Raw genomic sequence first — 24,273 nt, 5'->3', positions numbered from 1 at the left:
CTTTCAGACACGGACATTTTGAAGATATATTGGATCGATTTATCATCTTTCGGGCATATTCATGGTTCCAGCGTCTCGAATGGGTTTTAATTTACAATTAAACAACTAAAACTCGAATCGTTTAGGCAGCCTTGACGCGCAGGGCCAGAGCGCTCAGATCGGCGATGCACTTGTTGAGGGTCTCCTTCTCCTGCTGAGGCGAGATGCTGGCCAGCACGTTAGTGGTGATCCAGTTGACCATGTGCTTCTGGCTAAGACGACGCTCGACGTGGCGGCACTCCACCTGGTAGTCGAGACGGCGCTTCACCTCCGAGTACACATTCATGGCACGCTCGCGGAATGCGGCCTCCAGCTGCAATGCAATGTTCTCCTTCTTGGCGTCCATCAGCAGCAGGGCACCGTCGGCGCGCCACTGCTCCTTCTTCTCGGCCTCGATGGCGTCGGACAGGACCTTCAGCTCAGCTTCCCGTCCCTCCTTCCACTCAGATTCGATTTTCTGCGTTTGGGATAAGTGCAATTAGCGGTGGGTTTTACAATTCATGCGAATAACTATTTACAATGCATGCAGTTAATACAATAACTAATGCTGTTTTTGGTAATCCCATGATGGGCTTGGCTTATACTCACATCGATCTCGCCATCAGCCCACTTGGCGATGACCGGGCCGAGCTTCTTGACGGCGATGACGGCCATGATGCCGAGCGACAGACCGCTGTAGTATTCGTGCTCCATGACGTAGATCTCCTTGGAGCAGAGGTAGGTGATCAGACCCACGCCGAAGGTGTAGGGTCCGGTGACACCGGTCTTGTTGTAGAAGAACTGGAACCACTCCTCGGGCACGAATCCCAGGCGAACCTTGCCGGGATGCTCGGGGCGCTGACGGCGCTCGATGGCACCGCCAGGAGCGGCAGCAGCGGCGGCCGACCGGGTGGCGGCCACGGTCAAGGGGCGCTGGGCTGTAAGTGCAGTTCACCAATTAGTTGTACTCAACTTTTTTATTTGCAAAAAGTATCCATTGCGAATGGGTGGTGATTACATAAACCACGATGTCCGACGACTTTGCAATGCCGTAACAATTTTCACGGTCATTCGCGGCCGGAGATTCACTGCCCACCGCTCGATTTGCAACCACGGATTAGCTGGCCATCTATTTATACGGTTTGCGGGTTTACCTGTTAGAAGAGCGGCTCTCGAGAACATTTTCCAGGCAGTTGCGACGAATTTATGCTACTAAATTGACCCGAAATTACCAGTTCACAATAGTGACAGGTTAGGAGAGCGTTGCCAGATCAACCGCTTGTCAGCTCGGTCTTACAACACTGGCAGAGTGCTTCCCATTTGAATTTTATGTATAAAAATTAGTTGATTGGAAATGTACGTTTATAACTTTTATTTGTATTTTCAACTTTTTTTGAACTTATTTTTATGATATTAATTTTATATAATCGAGTGCTTGGCAGTAATAAACCATTTACGCGAACTGTTTACATTTTTAAAAGTTTAAGTTGGAATATAAAAAGCTTAAGTAGAATAAATTAAAATTCATTGTGACAGCCAAATTCTATAGCTATTTTACATTGCTTAAGATTAAAACGGAAAAAAAAATACCTCGTCATAACTTTACAAGTTTTTATTTTAAAAAATATTACAATTTGCTAGATAAATTGTGCCTAAAGTAATCAGAGTTAGCTGCGAAACAATATGCATTAAAATACTTTTACAAAATACTATAGAAACAGCGAACAGGGTTTGATTTTAAATGGTTGGTTCGGGAATTCATGTGGATATTTTTGCCATAAAACATTAATTTGTTTCTCAGTTCGAAGCTATTTACGTGCAGGTTTCATAAATTAAGCATTAAAGCATGAGCATCTTTGTTGTTGGTTGTCGCTAAACTAAATGACTGTCTTGTGCGTGGAACTTAAAACTTATGAAAAACATACACACAGGCTACATTCAAAAGAAAAGGGGCTAATTCCAAATCACTCGGTTACAGCTGGGTTCAAACAAAAATATCATAAGACTATTTACAGCAGTAGTGAACAAATAGATATCTTTTAAAACGTAATAATACACTTATCGAATTATGTTACAACTTTCAACTTATGCCTTTGATGCTGTTCTTTGCTAGATCTCCTTCCCGTTTCACATCTTTCCTATTAGCTTCCGTATAAAAACGTAATGATTCTGCGGAGGAGGTGTTGCCTAACATTTATAATGAAGGTGTGTCTGTATGTGGTGGTGAGTGGGTGCCATAGTACATATAGATGTTTGTGTTTCTGTTTATGCTCGACGGGATGACATAATGCGGCGGACACACTCATCATCGCCCTCAAAGTGCTCGTGTGCCGAGGAAGGATGTGAATGCGTGGCCAGTTGTGTGCTGTTGTCGATTCACTCGATGAAGTTGAAGCGAGTAAGCAGCTTGTGGTATAACCACCGCACCACCTGCTGCACTCGTCCGGCCATCCAGGCGCACAGGCTGCTGGTGTGCCGCACCTTCGACGCGTAGTGCTTGATGTGATCTGTGCAGTAGAGAGTTAAGAGGGCAACCAAAAGTACAGCGAAATCATAAAGAGGAAAGCAAGACAGCCTAGGGCGTATAGGTATTTTGAAAAAGGATATAATAGTGTCCAGGGTGGATGGCCGCCGTTAATGTAGTTCACATAGGTGAATCCGTCCTTGCCCTTGCCCCGTATATTGTAATAGTAGGGCAGGAATGAGTGAAGCGTAAATCTAAAAGCCAAAAATGGTTTCACACTATTAATAGAACATGGCCACGACAGTGGTGGAATACCTTCTCTTCTCGTAGAAAAATATGGCAGGTTGATTGGTGGTCAGCGTGTGTAGGAAGATCGCCTTCACCGAATGCCGCTCGGCTGTCGTCAGGTGGTTCATGAGCGCGTCCAGTAGCAGCGATCCGATACCATTGCGTCGATGCGAACGATGGACGCCCAGCGACAGTATATACCCGACATCGGCGGAACGACCCATCGAGTCCGGCAGGATGCCCTTGTCCTGCATGGGAAAACCGCTCAGCCTGGTGTACAACTCATCACTATCACTCATATTGGCTATTACCTCCTTGTTCACATTTCGATAGGGTTTGATTTCGGCAACGATTAAACCAATTATGGCCAGATTATATACAGCTGCCAGCGCAAAGAAGCGCGTGCTTGAGGTAATATCCTCATACCATGATAGTGGATAGTCGATTGGAAACCATTCTTGGCACAGCTGGCGCACCTACACACGATCATCACATCGAGATGCAAATGGGGGGATTATCTGGTTGGTTGATGAACCTCACTCACTCACCTCTGTTAGATCGTCGGGCACCAGGAACCGTAGCTGCACATCATTAATGGAGCACAGCGGTACGTGTTCGCAGTCCACACGTGTGCTGTCGCTATTGGGCGGCGCACTGTGTTTGTTGTAGCTGCAATGCTCGCAATGGTATGATAATGTTTCATGATCCTCATGTATTAGTCAACCGAAGAGGCGGCGAAACACCGAATTCACTTGCATAATACCGCCGAAGCGGCGTCAATAGATAAACAAAAGCCGCCCATTGACGGGGCTCCGGTGGCCGCATAAGCAGGAAATCCGTGTGCAGCCGACTGATAACCAAATAGATATATGTACGTATACTCACAGTGTGAATTGTGCCATCCTATTGTCCGGGGGGGTGTTGCTGGTGCTGGTGCTGGTGCTCCTCCGTTCCCACTGCCACTGCTGCTGCTGCTGCTGCTGCTGCTCTGTCCAATTAGAGCAATTATGTCCATTTATTGCACCACCAACACCGCAGCCGCCACCGCCGTCGTTGCCTGAACAGGTTAGGCGCGGAATCTTGTCCAACGGAGCCTTCTCCTCCGGGTGAGTGATTCGTATTCGTATTCGTTTTCGGCTTGGTGCGTGTTTTTGGGTGTGCGCTCAATTGGCTTTAATTAACATTTACATTGAGGTGGTGCCTGGCGGCCGGGGGAGGGGCAGAGTGTCGCCGGATCATGTAGCAACCACTTGCTCGCTGGTGTGCGGGTGCTCCGCTGATTTTGGTTTCGAATTGGGAATTGGATCTCAAGTGGAATCGGTGGCTCTCGGGGAGGGAATCCCTTACAACGCTGGCCAGGTGGTGCTGATCCGCTGGTGGTGTCGCATGCCGCTGCTGCTGCCCGCTGGTCACAATTCAGATGGCCCGCAATGATGCCTCATTTGTCCTAATTTATTCGCCAAGCCAAAAAGAATTAATGAAAACAAATCAGCAGTAGTGAGACCGCATTTGGATCTGAGAAACATACCAATCGATGGAGGTGGAGCCACCTGTTTCGATACTATCGATACATCGTCTAGGGCGAAGTGCATTTAACACTCCAATTGGAAATTCAAATTAATAGAAATCATATAAATTTTTTATTAAATACGTGATTTCCGCTGTACATATTCTTAATGATAAATAAATGTACATTATAGAAAACATTTTTTTTGCAGAAAATCTTATGTTTTTGGATTTAATACCTAAACTAATATTAATATTTTGTAAAATATTTAATCTTAAGACATATGCAAACATGTATGTGGTTTATGTGGTTCAAAACCTCCTCGTCTGTCCCACCGCTTGGGAAGTGCTGGGCGCTGGAGCGCCCTGCTTGCTGGGATCCTCCAGCACACGCACCACCATCGACGACTTCGGCCCAGTGCACCAGGTAATGCCGTTCTCGTCCACCACGAATGTCTCCAGCGTCACCTGGAAGTGCCCGCCACTGGAGATGGGCAAGAGGAAGCTGCCGGAGAGGAAATCGCGCTGGGGCTTCACAATCTGGTTGAGGGTAACGGTGTCGTTGGCACCCTGCTTGGGCAGCTCTTGCGAGGATCGCGGCGGTGGCGTGATCAGCTGTGAGGTGAGGCTCAATTGAACGGACTCCACGCGGCGGAAGTGTTTCTTTTGCTTGCTGAAGTGCTGCAGAACACCCTCCACCTTGATTACCAGGTTACTGCCCGACTGGACGTTCACGGGTTCGGTGGCGCTTCTGGGCTGCGGACTCACCGACAGCTTGATCTGTGTCGACTGCAGAATCTGGAAGAAGTAGCGCGGCAGGCAAAGCGGTGTCTTCGTTATGATCTCGATCTGCGCAATGATGACATCCAAGTGCCGGTTGCTAATGGTCTTGGCATTGGCCGGCTCCTGGGGCAGATTCTTCTGCATCTGTTCCATGCGCTGGCAGCTGGCTGCGAAGTAGCGCGTCTCCGGGTGATCGCCTGTGGTTAGAAAAACAGGTGATTCCGGAGGAGTGGCGTAGCAAATCGACTCGATGATGTGGGCGAAAAGAGCGCATTGAAATTCAGCCACCTCCAGAAACTCCAGCGTCACGTGATCCGCATCGAAAGAGGATTTGTAGAGCCTGGCGTAAGTCTCCTCGCAGGCCTTTAGTGCCTTCACTAGCTTGCGCAGCTGGTTCGTCACATGACCGAATTTCTGCAGATAGTCGCGCGAGTTCTGGGCCAAACTTCCAGCTATTGCCGGTGGCGGCACAATCACCTGAGCATTCTTAACGGTCACAGCCAGGTGAAGGGTCTGCAGAAATTGTGCCCGTATCTTCAGATACTCCAGCTGAAAGGTGCACGGGTGCTGAGGTGAGGAGCAGGCTCTTAGGCTGGCAAGCGCCTGCTGATAGAGATTGCTAGCCATCTCCAAACGCTTCATCAGCGGCATTAGGGGTTCCGGTGCCACCTTTGGTGCATAATTATCCCTCATGTAGGCGTATTCCAAGCCGTAGTTAAGAATGCACTCCGCCTGCGAGATCTGCGAAAGTGCCACCAGGAAATAGTGAATATGATCGCTGATCACAATTTGGGAGACCTTGGTGTAAATGTGAGCAGCCACATAGTGGTGACCATAGCGACTAGCGGTACGTGCAATCCTGTACAGCGTCCAGCAGTTGAGCCTACCGAGGCACTTCTCAAAGCACTGAACCACCTTTTGCGGCAGATAGCAGCCCATGGTAGTTTGGAGCACCAAAGAACTTAGGATCTCCACGCTTCGCAACTGTTGCTCGCAGTTCTCCTGGTCGATAATGGCGTTTAGCTTGTGCAGGATGAGCGGTAGGCGAGCTAGCATGGGGTTTACCTGAAATTGAACAGTATTACAAATTGTTTCATAGATGTATTAATGCAGAGATACCTTTGGCGGGGGCAATTCATCGGTATCCATCGCGTTGTCGTCTCCTATCAAATCCTCTGCGGTGGAGAAGGCGTACTTGCGCAGCTGAAAGTGCTCACACAGACCTACGAGTGCCTCGCACATAAGTTCCGCGTTGGCTGGCGGATAGGCACCCTTATCTCCTAGAGTATTGGTCACGATCTCGATGAAGGATGTTCCAAATTCAGCGTTGGCTTGCGTGATCCTTATACCGTATGTCAACACTCTGCGCAGATCGCGGGTGCACTCCGCCCGCTTGGCCGTGCAGAGAAGCAATCCTTCCATGTGTAGGTTGACCATATGGAGAATATCGTCCACCTGCTCGCCGCTGCCCTCCTTCTTTAGGCCGAATGCCACTAGAACCGACAAAACTGCCATGGCCTGAGTGGCGGTAGTGTAGTCGTCCAGCTTGCTGATGCACTGGATGCAAAGACGAAGCAGAGCTACGCGATGCTCGCGAAGCAGCTGCTGGCAGGTAAGCTGGCATTCGCTTAGCTTCAGCAGGATGGAAAGAAAGAGGAACTGCTCCTTGGAATTGGTACACAATTCGAATCGATCAATGAGAGCTTTGATGGCTGGCTTGGGCCAGGCATGAACGCTCTGGCGACCGGCCAACTCGTTGAAAGAGCGCAGCACCTGGATGCGCACGGGTGTCCTTAGGTCCTGCATGAAATCCAATAGAACATCCAGCTGGCCAGGCACTCCCACCAGCGTTCGTGATGATAGTTGAGTGAGGGTGTCTATGATGGCCACCACAAAGCTCTGGGCCGGATATTTCGGCAGTAGATCCATGCACAGCCTGCTGACCAGCGACGCTGTGGTCGCCTCGTGATGCATGTGTCGTAGCACGGGAATCAGGAGCAGCTTCATTGGCACGGGCACCTGTAGCGATTCGATCATGTCCGAAATCTTGGCGCACATACTGATGGCAAAGGAACTGGACTGGGCGGCAAAGCAGCTGCTGGCATAGATGGCAGCCTCCACCTCGACGGTATCGTGGCTATCCAGAGCACGTCGAATGGCATGGTGCACCTGTTGCTTCTCGGGAATCACACGGGAAACGGCGCCCAAAGTGCGCAGGAGAAGAGCACGCGCTACCGGATCGTTGGAGTGCATCACAACGAAAATGCAACGCACAAAGTTGTCAATGTTCAGGATCTTGTCCAAGTGATTCTCGCTCTGCTGGCAGACACGGAGCACCCAGAAGCGCAAGAGATTCGATCCGCTGACAAAGTAGTCGGCTAGCTTGATGAACGACGAGTTGATGAGGATGGGGAAGGGATACTTCTCGAAGAGGCGCGGAAAGCGGACGACCGCCTCGCACTGGATTCCCTGCTTGGTGCTCCGCAATCCCTTGTCCAGTTCCATGAGCACCGCATTCGAGTCGTGCTCATTTTCGTTCAGGAAGCTCTCGTTGAAGTTGCTCACGCGGGTGCCGGTCAGGTGAGCCATGGTTACCGGTGTCCTTACTCACATTTATCGCAGAGAAATCGGTTTTATTGAGTTTTAAATTCGCTAAGCAACACAAAAACAAACCGGCTGCAAATGCTTCTTCTTCTTGATTGTTGGTCGTTCGAGGGTAACGATAGCTGGTCACTCTAAGATAGTTTTAGAATAACGGGGATACCGTGATTCTAAAATTTAAAAACCTAATAGATAAGCTTACGTTTCAGAAAAAATACAATAACTTATAAAAAGAAATGTATACTCCATTATTAGTTTAATTTTTACCAAATATACTGCATCTTCTTTGTCTATGTGTAGTTAGTTTCTGCATCTGCACAAACTAAGGTCACACTGACCGCTATTCATTGAATTTGTAAATGTTTTGAAATTATGTTTGTTTTGACTAAAGGCACGTGAATATTAAATAAAACACTAAGTATATTAGTTTAATAACTTTTCAAATACTCTTTATAGATGACGAAAAGTTTGTGTTGTTTCCCGGTAAAAAGGTGTACACCATTGGTCGCCTGGCCACGGATTTAATTGTTGCGCAGGACCTGAGTATAAGTCGCACTCATGCGAAGCTCATCCAGGCGGAAGCGGATGGCGATGACTCCCTGCATATCGAGGACCTTGGCTCCAGATATGGCACCTTCATTTTCCCAATGAATTCCCAAAAGCCGCGCAAGGTGCCTGCCAAGACATTGACTCCATTGCCTGTGGGAACACGCGTGCGATTTGGCGCAAACATGAGCATTTGGCAGGTCACCCAATTGAAACTGGTCACAACTGTTTCTGCATTAACGCGTCCGGAGATCCAGGAGCTGACGAAGATACTTGAACCCATGGGCGGTATGGTTACTTCGAACTGGACCGATGATTGCACCCATCTCACCATGAACGAAGTCTCGGTGACCGTGAAACTACTTCACGCTATGCTTGAGAATAAGCCGATTGTGACATTCGCGTACTGGCGAAATATGCTGCAGTCCGCGCAGAGCATCCATGTCAAGGAAGGATGGCCACAGCCAGAGGACTATCAGCCCACCAACATAGATGTCACCTGGCGTCCCGAACGTACCCGTCTTTTCGCCGGCAAAACGTTCGTCTTCATGAACCGCAAACACTTTGATATGTACGGATCAGTGGTGCAGAAGGCTGGAGCAACCTGCAAGGATATCAATTCGGGTGTGCGCAAAACATTCCTAACTAAGAGTGATGTAATAGTCATACAGTATGTGCCTTCTACCCAGTCTCAGGCCACTGAATCAATCAATAGTATTCAAGGTAGGTCTTGAAAAAATGCACACATCCCACATACAAATATCCAAATTTTTAGATATTCTGGAGCAGAATGGTCGACGTATTATCCAGGAGTACGAGATTGGCATGGCCTTGATACATTGCTCTATAACAGAGTTCTGCAATCCAACGCACAAGTTTGTTATCTCGGATTCATTGCCCACCACGGAGTCTCTGACTTCCTCGATGGCCTTTAACTCTTCGATCATTGTGCCAAACACGGAACGCAACTCGGCCCAATCCAATGCCACGCCCATTTCCGAGCTGGTAGTGCCCGAGTCAAATGAATGCGAAATGGAGCAAGATGCTTCCATGCCCGTTTCGGAGCCCCAAACTTCCATGCGTAAGCGCAGTCATGCCTTAACCGTCGACTCCTCGGATGAGGAGCAGAAATCAACATTGTCAAAACGAGCTAAATCGGTGACCGCTACCAAACTGACCAAGAAATTGAAGAATGCTATATTGTTGGACTCGTCTAATGAAGAAGATGTGACACCAGCTCCAGCGCCTGCTCCAGTTCAACGCGTAACAAGGCGGAGCAAAACCATCCCACAGGAGATATCAGTACAACCACCTGTTCCAGTGGCGACTAAACGCATAACACGGAGAACCAAACAGGTTTATTGTGTTGACTCGTCGGATGAGGAGAACGAAAATGCCCAGGAACCGAAAGAAACCCCAGCTGCAGTGGCTATCACAACTTCGTTGCCCAAGAAGAAAACAGAAGCACCAGTTGCCACCAGGATTTCACCACGACTCAATAGCAAATCATTGGCCACAAATATTACAAACCAGCCGGCTGAAAAACATGCAGTGCCACCAAAACGTCCTGTTTTATCGGTGGCCTCGGGTGACGAAGAAGATGAAGGAGACCTATTTCAATTCCGAAAATCTCCACAGAAGGCAACGGAGTCTGTAGTTCAGCCGAAGCCGGGAAACAAGGGCAAAACGCCAGCCAGAATCAGTGTGGTCGACTTTCTGCAGAAATCACAGCAGCAAGAGCCCGATCCAGTGCCTCCCCAGTTGGAGTCTCATTCCCAGACACAACCGCGCAAGCGTCTACGCCTGGAGCTGCTAAACGAAAGCGACAGCGACGATTGCGATAACCTTTTCAACTTTGCAGACAGCAAAAAGAAAAGAAAGACGCAGGAGGCTCAGAAAAATGACGACTCCACCGATGGCTTGTTCAACTTTAACTCCGAAAGACCGAGTGATTACGCTGACGAGGATTCGCGGTTAACCGAACCCTTTGTACCCGAAGCGGAAATCAAGAAACAATCCAAGTACATAGTGGCGCCGCGTAAGGAGAGAGCCAAGAAAGTGGACACCAGTAATTGGTTATCGTGTAGCAGGCTACACGATGATATCAAATGCGAAGTTGATGCAGATCTGGTTAAGCTGGAAACCTCCATTAAGGCGGATCCCGATGAGGAGCAGTGGCTGGCCGCCATGAAAGACAGCATTGAGGTGCGCATGTGCAACTTGAACATTGTCATTCGCTCCCAGGAGGAAGTGGATGCTTCTCTTGAGGATTCTGTGAGCAAGCATGGCGGCCGCAAGAACTTTAAAAAGTTTGTAAAGGTAAGTCTCAAATTAATTACAAATGTTTAATCGATATAATAATTGTGTACCCCCTGTTAGACCAAAAATCCTCATCCACAAAAGCGCGTTGTGGCGCTTAAGAGTCTACGGCTTGCTGATGGTGTAGTAACCAGTGTTTAATGTCGTGTCTAAATGTAATTTATCGTCGCTTGTGAAGTTACTTTATTTTGTTAACAATAAACTTGCGAAATATGCTCAACGCCTTTTCTGGCTCTTTGGACAGCTTGCGCTGGAACAGCGTCTGAGCGGCCAGCCACTCGTGCTTGGCTATCTTTCTGGTAAAACAACTTTCTGGAGGTGGATTCAGTTTCCTGGCCTTTGACTCGCGTTCAATGAACTTCTGTGCATCCGCCACAGTGGCTAGAACGTTTTCATTGAATTTGATTTTCTTTGCATCTTGAGCGGGTGTTTCCTTCCTGGCAATTATGGTGCCCACATCAGATTTGGCCTCCAGTCTGGCTTTTTCCATTTTGGTGACGACCTTTTTAGGTTTGAGGACTATGTCGGGTGTTTCGTCTGTCTGTATTTGATTATTAGGCCTCTTTGGGGCTTCTAATCTGGCAGGAAGCTGTTGATTCTCCGCGAGGAACTTGTGCTTCTGCACTTGCGGAAAGTTGGCAACCTGAGGGCGCAGCTTGTTGTACAGTATGGCGCTTTTGCTGGCCTGCAAGGAGCTCAGTTTGCTAATCTTGGCAATAGCAGCGATTAGCAGCGTGGTGAAGTCCATAAAGAAGTTATTGCGCAGGAGTTGAGTGAAGTATGAGGCTGCACTGAGGCAGCATTCCCTGATCCGCTCGTGAAGATGATAGAAGCCCAACAGACGCACCAAAATGAACTCAAAACTGCTCCGCGTGGGCATAGCTCCGCCCAATTCCTCATCGCACACATCCGGCAGAGCACCGCGAAACTGTTCCAGTTCCCTGGCCAAATCCAAACGAAGCAGGCGGCACAGAGCCGCATTAAGCTTACACACGGCACGAAATCCCGGCATATTACGGAAGGAGTTCTTCCGGCGTGCCATCAGTCGACCAATCATCGCCGCCGTCTGCTCGAAATCCTTGGCATCCGGTTCGGACAACTGTTGCAGGAACCTGTTGATGACCACGAACACATTTTTTGCTGTTTGAAGGAAGAGATCCTTTGTAATTGTAATTGTTTTCGCTTGCAAGCGATAAGAACATACCGAAACCCGTGTCCTTCACCTGCAGCGTCACCAAAGGTGGTTGTTTTAATTGAAATTCATTCCAAAAATAAGTATTTTCCATTTTCCTGTTGCGGCTTGAAAAATCGAAATAAAGTAAACAGTCCGTCAGTGCTGCTTATTTTTTATAGCTAGTTTTGGGAAATCGAAATTTGCTGATTGCTAGTTAACCAAACAAAGTATTGCTTCATCTTTCTTCTTATTTCATGATTTCACAACTTAATTCCATAAATATTTTACATTTTCATGAATTAATTCCTAATAAATAGGATTTCAGCTAGATTTTTGAAGCTATACTGCCACCACTAATTCTAGCTATAATTACTTTAGTTGTATTTAGATATTACACCAATTGCAGCAGCTGGTCACACTGCCGTTTACACGTGCAAGTTGAATTTGAAAAGAAAACATTTCTATTTTCCGGTAAAACATGAAGAAAAAGCAGGTGGAAAGTGCATCCGAGGAGGAGGAAGTGCAGACCGAAGACTCCGAGACTTCCGACGAGGAGGAAGTGCAGACCGAAGACTCCGTGGCTTCCGGCGAGGAGGAGCTGCAGGCAGAGGACTCCCAAGAAGAGGATTCTCATAGATCCGAACTGGATTTGGACGCCAGTGAGACCGAATCCGATGAAGATGATGACGAGGAGGAAGATCAAATTAAACCTGAGCTTAAAAGCAGGGCCGAGATTATCGACGAGAAGATCCACACCAAGTACGAGCAGTTAAAGGGCACCCGGCTGTATGTCCGGTTTCCCCAAAAACTGCCCCTGGACGTGGAGGAGTTCAATGCGAAGGTGAAGGCTCTGCATCCACTGGTTCTGAAGTCCACAAAGCCGCGCCAGAAGCACGCCCGTTTCTGTCTCGTCGATTTCAAGTCGAAGGAGGACCGCGACCAGGCCTTTAAGGATATCAAGACCGCCATTGAAAAGGATGAGAAGCACAAGGGTTTATTCGTATCCCTGCCCAAAACGGACTCCGACGATTTCGTCAACGAACTGGTGACCCGCAAGCAGACATCCATCGAGAACAAACGCACGAAGGCGCTGATGAAGCGAGCCACCAAAAAGGTCCTGGCCAAGGGTAACTTCACCTCGTCCGTGGTCATTACCAACCTGCCAAAGACCAGTTCGCTTGCCCAAGTGCGCCAGCTGTTCCAGGACGCAGTGGACATTCAAATACGACCGGGCAAGGGAAAGTTCCGAGAGTACAGCACGGCGACCGTAACCCTGCCAACGACCCACGATGCACGCAAGGCCATCAAAGAGAAGCTCAGCCTGGCGGGCACGCCACTGGTATTGCGCTTCAACACTCAGAAAAAGCGGAGCTCCAATGATAAGCTCAAGCGGCAGGCCGAGAATGGGAAGTCAACTGCAAATAAAGCACTCAGTCAGAGACAAAACAATAAGTGGTCAAAGGCTGAAAAGGGGGAAGCCCGTAAAATTAATAAACCAGAAAAAGACACTAAGCAACAACCGAGGGAAAACCTGAAGAGAAAGTCGCCCAAGGGGAAAACACCTAATATTAAGACACCCAAAAAGTTAAAGAAACTAAGTGCAGAATAGAATGTAGTTAATGTTTGCTAATAAAAATAAATTTTCACTTTTGATTGACCATTAATTAGGTGTAAAAACATATATGCATTTGTAAAACGTGTGTCAATTCAAAATAATAGAAGTGTTTAAATTTTTAAAATATTTATTATCGTACACGATATACATAGATATTTTTATATACATATATATATGAGAAATATATATATATATATATATATATAATTTGTAGTAAGCCGGCTGAGTGATTTACTGGATATACATTGATTGGTTACTTCAGCTTATATACTTATGAGATTTTTCATGTGCACAGAGTGTTCATTCGCGTAAACTTGACGGGCTTATGTGATCGATTTGTAGCTTCAAAGGTGTATTAATCCAACAGCAAGCGCGGTAGGGTTAGGTAAAAGTAATTCATATGTATAGTTTCCATTCTAGTAAAAAATATTCAACATTTGCGTGTATGCATTAACATGGGGCTTCATCGAATCTCGAATTGGAATCTACTATAGCAGTATACATACATATATTTGTTTATATCGCATATAAACGCATATCAACCGTGCACGGCAATTCGTAAATCCTGTTGCTGTGCATCGTTGGTCGCTATATTGATTTTTTGCAATACCACGGACCCCGAAATGGCGGGGTGAGCAGAATCGATAGACAAGTGGGCAAAGACCGGGGGTAACGCAGCAAAGGTTATTTTTTATGATGGATAGGGGAAAAAATGCACATTAAATGAGTAAATTGAAACGCGTTTCCATTGTGTATATAGCTCGGGTTTAGGTAGTAAATATTCTTAGTTCCTAACATGAATTGATTTTAGTTATTCAAAAATTGTGTAAATATAATCAAAATTTATATTTCCTTTTCGTAGCTCTATGAATTACAGAAACAAAGCCTTCGCCATTTCCACTTCCGCTTTTTTCCATTTTCTGATCTCGCTATCAAGCAGTCTCACATATTTGCTGTTATTTGTTCTTACTCCTCTCGATTTGTTTCGTTTCGATCTCATTACTCATTTGTCGGTTCATGGTCGCCCTTTGGATACCCGGTAGCAGACGGTTCCTCGGACTCCTCTATAAGGCGTTGAACATCCGCTCAAGTTGCTGATAAACTGGTGTTTGCAAAAAAAGTCCCTCATATATGGATGCAATGCATTAAAAGGAAAAATATTTGTATTTCTTTTCAGAGTGTGTATGTAACTGTGTGTGACTGATAAGGAAAGTAATTCAAGAATGTAGAGCCTGCTCCTACTATCTCGGCCCGCATTAAATCCGCTCAGGGGGTTATCGTTTCAATTTAAGAACTGACTTTACTTGACTGCTGTTTTCTCAGTGTGTTTTGTTGGGGAATTCGGGGTATCGGGGTATCTCTTTGGATATTAATTATATTGGGTAATATTGGTTATATTGTGGTTCCCCGCGTTTAAATTATGTGTGCAGCAACCGATCTCGGGCCGATGGCGAGCAGTTTTGTGGAGCTGCAGCCGCACCACCACCACTGCCACCCATGTGGGCGGGTGGTGGTGGTGGCGGCTGCGTTGGCGGCGACCTCAGCGGTATCGAAGGCTGGACGAACCGCACACGCTCCGCATCCGTGGATGCGGCGCTGCTGCTGGCTGCCGCGGCTCCGGCTGCCGCATTGAAGGCCGACGTAAAGGCGGTGGCGGCTCAAAGGGTGTGGTAGTTGCGCTCGTTGCGAGCCTTGTAGAACTTGTAGGCCACCAAGCCGATGGCCAGCAGGCCCAAAGTCAGCACAATCCCGCCAATGAACGAGGATCCATCGAAATGGCCGCACGGCACGGGCTTCGGCGCCGGAGTGGTTGATGTGTGTGGTGGCGGCGTAGTTGTGGTTGAGTTCGGAGACGGAGTGGTCGTAGTTGTAGGTTCAGGCGTGGTGGTGGTCGTGGCCGGAGTGGTGCTGCTGGTGGTGCTGGCCGGAGTGGTGGTGCTGCTGCTGGTGGTGGTGCTGGCCGGCGTGGTAGTCGTGGGCTTCTCCGTCGATGTAGTGTTTGGTGACGTCGTCGTGGTCTTCTCAGTTGTGGTGCTCGATGTTGTGGTCGACGGTGTCGTCACAGTAGTGTCCGGCGGACCGGTGGTGTTTTTGGCGTCCGGCGTGGTGGTTTCCGTTTGCGCCGGTGTGGTTACCGCTAGGACATAAAAAAGGGAGATCATAGTCAAGTTTATAGTCTTTAATGCGCTTCTAGAACTACATATTTCACATCTGAAATATTCTTGTGTCTCTTGGCAACTAGTGTAGTAAAGTTAAAACTAAGGAATCTACGTGACTGGATATTGATTTATTAGAACAGTTTCCTGTAAAAGTAAAGTTACTAAAGCAAAACTTGATTTTCTTCCTAATTATTCAAAATGCATATCACAAAAAATAGTAATTGTATGTAAATACATCGCGTATCATAGCGAATCAGCAACGAATGTTGTAGATAAAAACCGATGCGTCACTTTTAAACTAAAAGCAAACAAATTGGCAAATATGATAAGTGCACAGCGACTGTCATTCATCAATTTCCAATATTTCAAAGAGAACAACGTACCCACATGTACATACATATGTATTGTATGGCTTTCGTAAGAATTGAAAATAAAAATAGTTCCATTTCACATGTAAATGATGTCAAAATGGTCCAACAAAAAGAAAAAGAAACAAAACAAACTGATTTGGTTCGATAAATAGAGCTTAATCAGTTTAAATTAGACTGAATTTTAATGCAATTTAATTTTAAGCGATAATGCAATTCAAGAAAGTGCCAAAACGTATTTAAATAAAGATGAAGAAAGCCGAAAAGGATAATATAAAAATGTTTGTCAACAAAATATGGTTACAAATCTGTAAATACCAATATATGGGCTAATATTTTCTTATGGTAATAACAGCTCATGAAATCGGAAAGCAAAAACGGTGATGTTAAAATAAATGCTTGCGAACAAAATAAAAGTTTACAATTCTGCAATGTGCGAAAATATTTACGTATGGTAATGAAATGGGACAGACTTTCGTAAATCTGGAGTTTCTCGTTTTGGAAAGCTGCAGATATACAGTTCTTCTGCAGAGAACATTACCCCAAAGTCGAAGTAAGAGAAAATGGCCGGAGGATTGATATTCAATATAGGAATTGGCATTTAAAAAAACCCCCACATCCACACATACGCATGCATGCTCACACACACACAAACACACGCGCGACGTGTATGCGCACACGTGTGTGTGTGTGTGTGTGTGTGTGTGTGTGTGTGCGAGTGCATAATTGAGAAATGAGTGTTCCGTGTCTTCAATTCGATTTTAATTCGATGTAATTTGATCAAAGACTCACCTTCGTCGCACAAATTCGCGGAGAAGAGGCCAACAAAGAGGCACAAGACTAGGAATTTCGCCTGCCGATTCATTGTGGTCGTTAAAATGAATACTCGAACGACAAAGTGAGGAAATCTGCAAGTAGTATGTGTCCGGGGTAAAAGAAATACGTTTGCCAAGTGGTTTGGTATTAACAGATGCCGCTGGAGTTAGTATTGCACAACTGGCGATGTCGCCGAGCTCCGATTTTGCTCACCCACAAATTAAAGCAAGGCGCAATTAAGGAATGAATAACACGACACGAAGACCAGATTCTTTTATGCCAACTCGATACTTCGATGCATCCCGATACATCGACAGCTGTGCCGTGTTCTGCAGCCCTGGTACTGGGCGCTTATTAGTAGGGGGACTCCTCGGTGTTTTGGTGTGACCGTACTGTAATTTAATAGCCTTGTGTTTGCTGCAATAAATAATTGTGCACATAGATATTTTGAATGAATAATGGCAAAACCGGAACTTTATTTTCAAAATCAAAACTAATACTTAATATTTCCCCCCATATTTATATTTTATATTTCCTCTCCCCAATAAATTTATTTGAAAAAAGTGTATGCATTTATAGTTCAATTTTAATTAGGAAATCATTCGTATAGTAATAACTCATTAACGTTACGATGGTGAAATCAATTTTAGGAGTACCCTCTGTTTAGACGTTAGAAATCAGGTCAGCTGTAGGAATAGCCCTAATAAAAGTGCTGCAATTATATCTTGTTGCTGGAAAGCGAAGTCATCAGCCTCAGTATAATTTCGTAATCCAAGGAACGGTAACACTGCAGAGTTGGTGATTCAGATTCAGTGGATATTTTTTGTCTGTTTATGGCCCGTGTGGAGACGGGACTCGAATTAGCGTAAAGGAACGACCAGGAGAGCACCAAGATGACCTCGTACGTGCGCGCCATGTACGACTTTACCGGGGAGCCGGGCTCCTCGGAGCTCTCCATCGCAACGGGCGATGTGCTCTCGGTGACCAGGAGCGACGTGGGTGAGGGCTGGTGGGAGGGCAAGAATGCCCGTGGCCAGATTGGCCTCTTCCCGGCTGCGTACGTGGAGGTGATGTCGGCGGCAGAGGCCCAGAAGCTGAGCGCCAGTGGAACGACCTCGGTGCCACAGGTTCCGGATCCATTCGCCTCGCCCCCTTTGCCGCGCTACGATCAGACGGCGGATGACGATGGCAGCAACTGGGATGACGAGGACGACTGGAGCGACGACAACGAAACGTACTCGGAAATTGGCCCAGGTGGCCAAAAGTCTGCGGGACAGGCGGCTCGCGCTGGTGGACTGTCGCATTCCACCAGTGACTACGATAACAAACACCTGCCCATTGCCCCCAACGATGACACCCAATCGCTGGCCTCCGTGGCTGGCGGGACTGGTGCTGCCGGCACCGTCAAAAAGGGCATGTTCGCCAAAAGTTCCGATTCGTATATACTCGGCTTGTCCAGCACCAAGGAGAAGATACCCGAATGCGAGATGGCATACATTACACAGGTGGAGGACTCCATCTACCAGTGGACCCAGAACCATTCGCCCTACTCCGTTGTTGTGGCCAGCCCCAAAAAGGAGTCCAAATTCAAGGGGATGAAGACGTTCATCGCCTACCAACTGACGCCTAGCTTCAACAACATATCCGTGAGTTTGCTTCCCTGATATCGCCGTGATTAACAACACAATACGATAAAGCTCCGACCGCGGTCGCATGAGTGTGTAACTACGGGTGCAATATTTTGATGATAATATGTGTCTGTGCTTCTCTACCCTCTGCCAAGGGTAATTTGGGCTGGGTCATGTGCTTTCGAGACCACGGAATGAAAGCAATAAGAAAGACCAATCCTTTGTTTATCGAAACTCCGCACTAATTGCCGGGCAACATTTTCCAACTGAGTTGACCCAAGATGACCTCTTTGTTGGGAAAATTTAAATGCAGAGTATATCTACTTCTTTAATTAGTTTGTTTTAAACTCAATTTCAACACTAATAATAATTAGCACTTATTTATTGTTTCTTTTTACAAACTTGTTACCTAACATTTTCTTTATTTTTGTTTAAATACCTTCTATTATTTAAGGACATTGCGTATTTACTTTCCTAGATCCCACTTCAGAAGTCCTCTGTTAAATTTTGTTGAGATCTTTAGACGTTATTCCTTATAAAAACCAGAAGTACAAATGCTCGACCAAACGTTCTCCTTCGTTTTGTAAAGTTTTTAAAGCCCATTTAACCAGACATACAAATCGGTAGGGCATTACAGTGTCGTAAAAGCACTTTAAATTCTTCTTTGTGGGGCAATTCCGACCAACTGGTAGCCAACGGCACTGCGATTATTGCTTCTGCTTGCAAACCACCGCTGGAATGACTCACCACCGACCGCTGACCCCCCGCTCGGGGTAGCTCAAAGAAGCTGGGAAAATTTTCGAAAATTTTCGAAAATCAAAAAGTTGACTTTTTTGAACTTTTTTTTTTTTAAATCGCAATAACTTCGTTTGCCCACGTTTGCCCACCCTTTAGAATTTTGAAAAAACTTTTAGTTTAGAAAATATAAGGCCTTAAAGAATTATGCATTTTCCACCTACTAAAACTAAATATTTTCAAAAAAAATCTTTTGCCCACCCTTTAAAAATGGTTCTAAACGTTTGCCCACCCTTTAGAATTTTGAAAAAACTTTTAGTTTAGAAAATATAAGCCCTTAAGAATTAAGAATTTTTCATACCTCAAAACTAATTATTTTCAATCAAAATCGTTTGCCCACCCTTTAAAAATTGTTTTTTTCGTTTGCCCACCTTTAAAAAAAAATATTTTCGTTTGCCCACCTCTTAAAACTAAATATTTTCAAACAAAATCGTTTGCCCACCCTTTAAAAATGCTTTTTATCGTTTGCCCACCCTTTAAAAATTGTTTTTTTTCGTTTGCCCACCTTTAAAAAAAAATATTTTCGTTTGCCCACCTCTTAAAACTAAATATTTTCAAACAAAATCGTTTGCCCACCCTTTAAAAATGCTTTTTATCGTTTGCCCACCCTTTAAAAATTGTTTTTTTTCGTTTGCCCACCTTTAAAAAAAAATATTTTCGTTTGCCCACCTCTTAAAACTAAATATTTTCAAACAAAATCGTTTGCCCACCCTTTAAAAATGCTTTTTATCGTTTGCCCACCCTTTAAAAATTGTTTTTTTTCGTTTGCCCACCTTTAAAAAAAAATATTTTCGTTTGCCCACCTCTTAAAACTAAATATTTTCAAACAAAATCGTTTGCCCACCCTTTAAAAATTGTTTTTTTCGTTTGCCCACCCTTAAAAAATTGTTTTTTTCGTTTGCCCACCTTTAAAAAAAAATATTTTCGTTTGCCCACCTATTAAAACTAAATATTCTTGCATCTCACAATTCGCACGGAAATCTTTCTTTTTCTCTTTCTTACTCCCAAAAAACGATCAGAGACTTGAGGTTTCTTTGCATATAACCAACATATACATATAAATAAAACACACATACACATTTTCGGTTCTGCTATCTGCACTGAAAAAATCAAATTGAATAAAAAATGAAAATACATATTTTTAATGCTTATAAAAACTCCAAATTATTTTAGATAATAATATGGTAAAGCAAACACATATTTGTTTTTAAATAATATCTTTTTTTCTGGGTTGTATGTATGAAAAACAATTTGCTAGCAACGAAACGTACAACTGATTTTTAGCTATGTAGCTTTTCAGTCGGACAGCAACTTAACGGTTAAGCATGTGAAATTGTTGTTGCTCATCATACAGAACTAGTGAAGAATAAGCAGAATACACAATATTGTTTTTGTAATATGTACGTATGTATGTATGCATAGCCAATGCGGCAAGTACCACGTGTGCGTATGCATGTGTTCTGTAGGCAGATCCTAAAGCGAGTTGGCGCCACAACTTACTGAAAGTAAGTTTTAATTGAAAATATTTTTTTTTAAGGATAAAAACAATTTTTTTACGGTTGGGAGTAAGAAAGAGAAAAAGAAAGATTTCCGTGCGAATTGTGAGATGCAAGAATATTTAGTTTTAATAGGTGGGCAAACGAATATATTTTTTTTTAAGGGTGGGCAAACGATAAAAAGCATTTTTAAAGGGTGGGCAAACGATTTTGTTTGAAAATATTTAGTTTTAAGAGGTGGGCAAACGAAAATATTTTTTTTTAAAGGTGGGCAAACGAAAAAAACAATTTTTAAAGGGTGGGCAAACGATAAAAAGCATTTTTAAAGGGTGGGCAAACGATTTTGTTTGAAAATATTTAGTTTTAAGAGGTGGGCAAACGAAAATATTTTTTTTTAAAGGTGGGCAAACGAAAAAAAACAATTTTTAAAGGGTGGGCAAACGATAAAAAGCATTTTTAAAGGGTGGGCAAACGATTTTGTTTGAAAATATTTAGTTTTAAGAGGTGGGCAAACGAAAATATTTTTTTTTAAAGGTGGGCAAACGAAAAAAACAATTTTTAAAGGGTGGGCAAACGATAAAAAGCATTTTTAAAGGGTGGGCAAACGATTTTGTTTGAAAATATTTAGTTTTAAGAGGTGGGCAAACGAAAATATTTTTTTTTAAAGGTGGGCAAACGAAAAAAAACAATTTTTAAAGGGTGGGCAAACGATAAAAAGCATTTTTAAAGGGTGGGCAAACGATTTTGTTTGAAAATATTTAGTTTTAAGAGGTGGGCAAACGAAAATATTTTTTTTTAAAGGTGGGCAAACGAAAAAAACAATTTTTAAAGGGTGGGCAAACGATAAAAAGCATTTTTAAAGGGTGGGCAAACGATTTTGTTTGAAAATATTTAGTTTTAAGAGGTGGGCAAACGAAAATATTTTTTTTTAAAGGTGGGCAAACGAAAAAAAACAATTTTTAAAGGGTGGGCAAACGATTTTGATTGAAAATAATTAGTTTTGAGGTATGAAAAATTCTTAATTCTTAAGGGCTTATATTTTCTAAACTAAAAGTTTTTTCAAAATTCTAAAGGGTGGGCAAACGTTTAGAACCATTTTTAAAGGGTGGGCAAAAGATTTTTTTTGAAAATATTTAGTTTTAGTAGGTGGAAAATGCATAATTCTTTAAGGCCTTATATTTTCTAAACTAAAAGTTTTTTCAAAATTCTAAAGGGTGGGCAAACGTGGGCAAACGAAGTTATTGCGATTTAAAAAAAAAAAAGTTCAAAAAAGTCAACTTTTTGATTTTCGAAAATTTTCGAAAATTTTCGAAATTTCATATCTTCAAAACTGGACGTGGGCAAAAAAAACTAATTGGTGGGCAAACATGGGCAAACGATGGGCAAACGATTCCACCTTTCAAATTTCAAAAATACCATTTTCCCGAACCCAGCTTCTTTGAGCTGCTCGGGGTTCTTCTTTTCGTGTCCCAATCACAATTAGTTGGTCATATCTAATCTGGGTTTCCCTTTCGTTAGGTGTCACGTCGCTACAAGCACTTCGACTGGCTGCACGAACGTTTGGTGGACAAGTTTTGCCTGATTCCGGTGCCACCGCTGCCGGACAAGCAGATCTCCGGCCGCTATGAGGAGCAGTTTGTGGAGCATCGACGGGTACAGCTGCAGGAGTTCGTCGACTGGGTGTGCCGCCATCCGGTGATCTCCAAATGTGAGGTCTGGTATCATTTCCTCACCTGTCGCGACGAGAAGATCTGGAAGTCCGGCAAGCGCAAGGCGGAACGGGATCCCTACATGGGCGTCAACTACTGCCTGGCCATCTCGCCGCCGGACAAGAACCTGCTGCACTCCAAGGTGGACGCACAGCTGGAGCTGGGTACCCAGTTCATTCACAGCATGGACGTGGCCGTACGCAACCTGAACAATATATCCAACGACATGGCCAAGCGCTCCATGTCGCAGAGTAAAAAGGAGTTTCAGCGCATCGGTGACGGACTCTCTGACTTGGCCAAGGCATTGGCCATCGACGAGAGGCGTGCACCCACCCGGAACGCGGTTCCGCTCTCCGAGAGCGTTGGCCGCATCGGCGGCATTTTTATCGGTATTGGACAGGCCTTTGGCGACCAGCCAAAGCATGATTGGATTCCCCTCTCGGATCGACTGCACATCTACAGGTGGGTTGACGTCTCTGTAAATGATGGGAAGCATAGCATATTACGTTTCATTCAGCAGTAATTGATTAGATGACTTACACATGTGTCATTTCTATACTAGGAGTTCAATGGGTACATCTATGGCAGAATTACTCACAACTAAAAATCTACGATTGATTACATTCTTATTTATTGTTTTCAAGATATCACGATTCCTAACTGTTTAGTTATAACCAACTGAAATTGTTTATTTAAAAGCGATGAACAATTGTTCAATTGACCTGTGGTTTCGCGGAAAAATCGATTAGGAGCCAATAGTTTATTTTAGAAATGTGTGGTTCTTACGCAGACTGACCTTTAGTGTAGTACAAAATACATACGTAAGAATAGCTAAGAAAATGTGGTAACTTCCCGTCTTTATTTGTTTATAGAACGATCTAGAACCATTGCCTAATTTATTTTCTGGCTTTTCCAATTAGGGGCGTTCTCAACTGCTTTCCGGACATCTTCTCCACGCACAAGGGTGCCATACAGAAGCGAAAGGACTGCGAGAAACTGGCCGGCGAGGGCAAGATGAATAATCCCCAACTGCACGACGTGAACCGGCGCACAGATGTCGTCTCCTACACGGTTCTGGCCGAGCTGACCCACTTTAAGAGCGAGCGGGATACGCATTTGAAGCATACGCTTAAGAATTTCATTGCCGAGCAGATTAAGTTCTATCAGGGAGTGGTGGCGCGTCTGCAGGAGGCCAGCCGCCAGATCGAGTAGATTTGGCCGCAGACTCATCGCTGGAGATCGGCTGGGAGCACAAAGAAACAAAGAAACCACACCGGGCACATACTTCCACACAGATACACACAGATTTAGCTAAAAACATTCGCACGCGCGCATTTCAAATGCCTTAGAAAGGAACTCGTACTTTAAGCGTGGTTCTAACTAAATGTTAAACAAAAATATTACATAATTTTGTTTGTAAGTGAAAAGTTGCGTATTTATACAGAAATTAACTTTTATATGCCTATTATACACTGAACTTGAAAAGCAAATATAACTATATTTATACAACACCACTTGTGCATCTGCAACATCCGAACCCATAAAGTAAAAGTCGGTGGCGATTTGCTATTCTGTTGCCTTTATCAGCGAAATTCTCTAAAAGGGTTCTCTTTATTTTTCCATTTTCATGTTCATGCGTTTTTCTTTGCCATTTTCGCGTTAATAAGTTTTGTGATTCTTGTGTTTGGTTTTTGTATCTAGAACATAAGTGTTAGATTGCACATGTTAGGGATGATTTCCATTTTCATTTCCATCGTGTTCATAAATAATCGGCGTAATAACTAGTAAAAACAAAAAGAAACACATTTCGGAATGAATACAAAATCGGTTGTTTGCCTTTTAGCGCTGCGGTTTTCGTTTGTTTTTTGGTAAGGATGGTGGCGAAGGTGAATGGTCCAAGGATTGTCCTGGCATTTTGTAGGATAAACGGATTGGGTACTTGGGATGGGAATCGGGTGGGGGATCACTAAGTGTAATACATCTAGATA

The 24,273-nt window shown here is 44.5% G+C and overlaps 8 protein-coding genes across 10 annotated transcripts; 3 read left to right on the top strand and 5 right to left on the bottom strand.

Moving 5' to 3' along the window:
- Positions 1-12: 12 nt before the first annotated feature.
- On the bottom strand, positions 13-1,309 carry LOC6546102 (ATP synthase subunit b, mitochondrial). The gene is made up of 3 exons (XM_001972186.3): positions 1,173-1,309; positions 628-956; positions 13-496 (listed from the first exon to the last, which is right to left on the bottom strand). Exons 1-3 carry the CDS (start codon positions 1,198-1,200, stop codon positions 122-124), a joined length of 732 nt encoding a protein of 243 aa, XP_001972222.1. The 5' UTR covers positions 1,201-1,309; the 3' UTR covers positions 13-121.
- A 936-nt stretch (positions 1,310-2,245) lies between these two features.
- On the bottom strand, positions 2,246-4,318 carry LOC6543971 (N-alpha-acetyltransferase 60). Of its 2 annotated transcripts, XM_001972185.3 has the most exons (6): positions 3,656-4,318; positions 3,319-3,439; positions 3,082-3,246; positions 2,798-3,018; positions 2,626-2,736; positions 2,246-2,527 (listed from the first exon to the last, which is right to left on the bottom strand). In XM_001972185.3, the coding sequence occupies exons 1-6, from the start codon at positions 3,670-3,672 to the stop codon at positions 2,395-2,397; spliced, it is 768 nt and encodes a 255-aa protein (XP_001972221.1). In that variant the 5' UTR covers positions 3,673-4,318; the 3' UTR covers positions 2,246-2,394. The 2 variants fall into 2 exon arrangements, with proteins under 2 accessions (XP_001972221.1, XP_015013886.1); XM_015158400.2 differs by having other exon boundaries at positions 2,798-3,246.
- A 169-nt stretch (positions 4,319-4,487) lies between these two features.
- LOC6543970 (integrator complex subunit 7) lies at positions 4,488-7,859 on the bottom strand. Its single transcript, XM_001972184.3, has 2 exons — positions 6,179-7,859; positions 4,488-6,124 (listed from the first exon to the last, which is right to left on the bottom strand). Exons 1-2 carry the CDS (start codon positions 7,646-7,648, stop codon positions 4,589-4,591), a joined length of 3,006 nt encoding a protein of 1,001 aa, XP_001972220.1. The 5' UTR covers positions 7,649-7,859; the 3' UTR covers positions 4,488-4,588.
- Positions 7,860-7,936: 77 nt separating this feature from the next.
- Positions 7,937-10,745, top strand: LOC6543969 (nibrin). The gene is made up of 4 exons (XM_001972183.3): positions 7,937-8,051; positions 8,117-8,929; positions 8,982-10,525; positions 10,586-10,745. Exons 1-4 carry the CDS (start codon positions 8,033-8,035, stop codon positions 10,664-10,666), a joined length of 2,457 nt encoding a protein of 818 aa, XP_001972219.2. The 5' UTR covers positions 7,937-8,032; the 3' UTR covers positions 10,667-10,745.
- On the bottom strand, positions 10,685-12,014 carry LOC6543968. 2 transcript variants are annotated; one of them, XM_001972182.3, is made up of 2 exons: positions 11,730-12,014; positions 10,685-11,665 (listed from the first exon to the last, which is right to left on the bottom strand). In XM_001972182.3, exons 1-2 carry the CDS (start codon positions 11,809-11,811, stop codon positions 10,704-10,706), a joined length of 1,044 nt encoding a protein of 347 aa, XP_001972218.1. In that variant the 5' UTR covers positions 11,812-12,014; the 3' UTR covers positions 10,685-10,703. The 2 variants fall into 2 exon arrangements, with proteins under 2 accessions (XP_001972218.1, XP_026832883.1); XM_026977082.1 differs by having other exon boundaries at positions 10,685-11,637; positions 11,730-11,798.
- Positions 12,015-12,076: 62 nt separating this feature from the next.
- Positions 12,077-13,359, top strand: LOC6543967 (nucleolin). Its single transcript, XM_001972181.3, has one exon. It carries the CDS (start codon positions 12,178-12,180, stop codon positions 13,306-13,308), a length of 1,131 nt encoding a protein of 376 aa, XP_001972217.1. The 5' UTR covers positions 12,077-12,177; the 3' UTR covers positions 13,309-13,359.
- Positions 13,360-14,637: 1,278 nt separating this feature from the next.
- On the bottom strand, positions 14,638-17,009 carry LOC6543966 (sialomucin core protein 24). Its single transcript, XM_026977147.1, is given in 3 exon segments — positions 14,638-15,451; positions 16,634-16,749; positions 16,871-17,009. Coding segments are annotated over 2 exon segments (792 nt in total). The 5' UTR covers positions 16,707-16,749; positions 16,871-17,009; the 3' UTR covers positions 14,638-14,732.
- Positions 17,010-17,403: 394 nt separating this feature from the next.
- Positions 17,404-23,873, top strand: LOC6543965 (sorting nexin lst-4). Its single transcript, XM_001972179.3, has 3 exons — positions 17,404-18,303; positions 22,095-22,747; positions 23,206-23,873. The coding sequence occupies exons 1-3, from the start codon at positions 17,551-17,553 to the stop codon at positions 23,495-23,497; spliced, it is 1,698 nt and encodes a 565-aa protein (XP_001972215.1). The 5' UTR covers positions 17,404-17,550; the 3' UTR covers positions 23,498-23,873.
- Positions 23,874-24,273: the final 400 nt, after the last annotated feature.

This window comes from Drosophila erecta, unplaced genomic scaffold (genome assembly GCF_003286155.1).
Source record: "Drosophila erecta strain 14021-0224.00,06,07 unplaced genomic scaffold, DereRS2 tig00000021-arrow-pilon, whole genome shotgun sequence".
Lineage (NCBI taxonomy): Eukaryota > Metazoa > Arthropoda > Insecta > Diptera > Drosophilidae > Drosophila > Drosophila erecta.
Note: the sequence above shows the minus strand (reverse complement) of the source record. Positions and strands in the feature narration are given on the sequence as shown.

Coding starts and splice junctions, on each gene's coding strand:
- LOC6546102 (XM_001972186.3), bottom strand. CDS start 1,200: ATGTTCTCGAGAGCCGCTCTTCTAACAG. Junction 957..1,172: donor GAGAGCCGCTCTTCTAACAG/GTAAACCCGCAA, acceptor CTGCACTTACAG/CCCAGCGCCCCTTGACCGTG. Junction 497..627: donor GGGCTGATGGCGAGATCGAT/GTGAGTATAAGC, acceptor TCCCAAACGCAG/AAAATCGAATCTGAGTGGAA.
- LOC6543971 (XM_015158400.2), bottom strand. Junction 3,247..3,318: donor TGCCCGACGATCTAACAGAG/GTGAGTGAGTGA, acceptor GATCGTGTGTAG/GTGCGCCAGCTGTGCCAAGA. Junction 2,528..2,625: donor CATCCACCCTGGACACTATT/ATATCCTTTTTC, acceptor TCTCTACTGCAC/AGATCACATCAAGCACTACG.
- LOC6543970 (XM_001972184.3), bottom strand. CDS start 7,648: ATGGCTCACCTGACCGGCACCCGCGTGAGCAACTTCAACGAGAGCTTC. Junction 6,125..6,178: donor ATGAATTGCCCCCGCCAAAG/GTATCTCTGCAT, acceptor GTTCAATTTCAG/GTAAACCCCATGCTAGCTCG.
- LOC6543969 (XM_001972183.3), top strand. Junction 8,930..8,981: donor ATCAATCAATAGTATTCAAG/GTAGGTCTTGAA, acceptor CCAAATTTTTAG/ATATTCTGGAGCAGAATGGT. Junction 10,526..10,585: donor ACTTTAAAAAGTTTGTAAAG/GTAAGTCTCAAA, acceptor ACCCCCTGTTAG/ACCAAAAATCCTCATCCACA.
- LOC6543968 (XM_001972182.3), bottom strand. CDS start 11,811: ATGGAAAATACTTATTTTTGGAATGAATTTCAATTAAAACAACCACCT. Junction 11,666..11,729: donor GGTGAAGGACACGGGTTTCG/GTATGTTCTTAT, acceptor TCCTTCAAACAG/CAAAAAATGTGTTCGTGGTC.
- LOC6543967 (XM_001972181.3), top strand. CDS start 12,178: ATGAAGAAAAAGCAGGTGGAAAGTGCATCCGAGGAGGAGGAAGTGCAG.
- LOC6543965 (XM_001972179.3), top strand. CDS start 17,551: ATGACCTCGTACGTGCGCGCCATGTACGACTTTACCGGGGAGCCGGGC. Junction 18,304..22,094: donor CTAGCTTCAACAACATATCC/GTGAGTTTGCTT, acceptor CCCTTTCGTTAG/GTGTCACGTCGCTACAAGCA. Junction 22,748..23,205: donor GATCGACTGCACATCTACAG/GTGGGTTGACGT, acceptor TTTTCCAATTAG/GGGCGTTCTCAACTGCTTTC.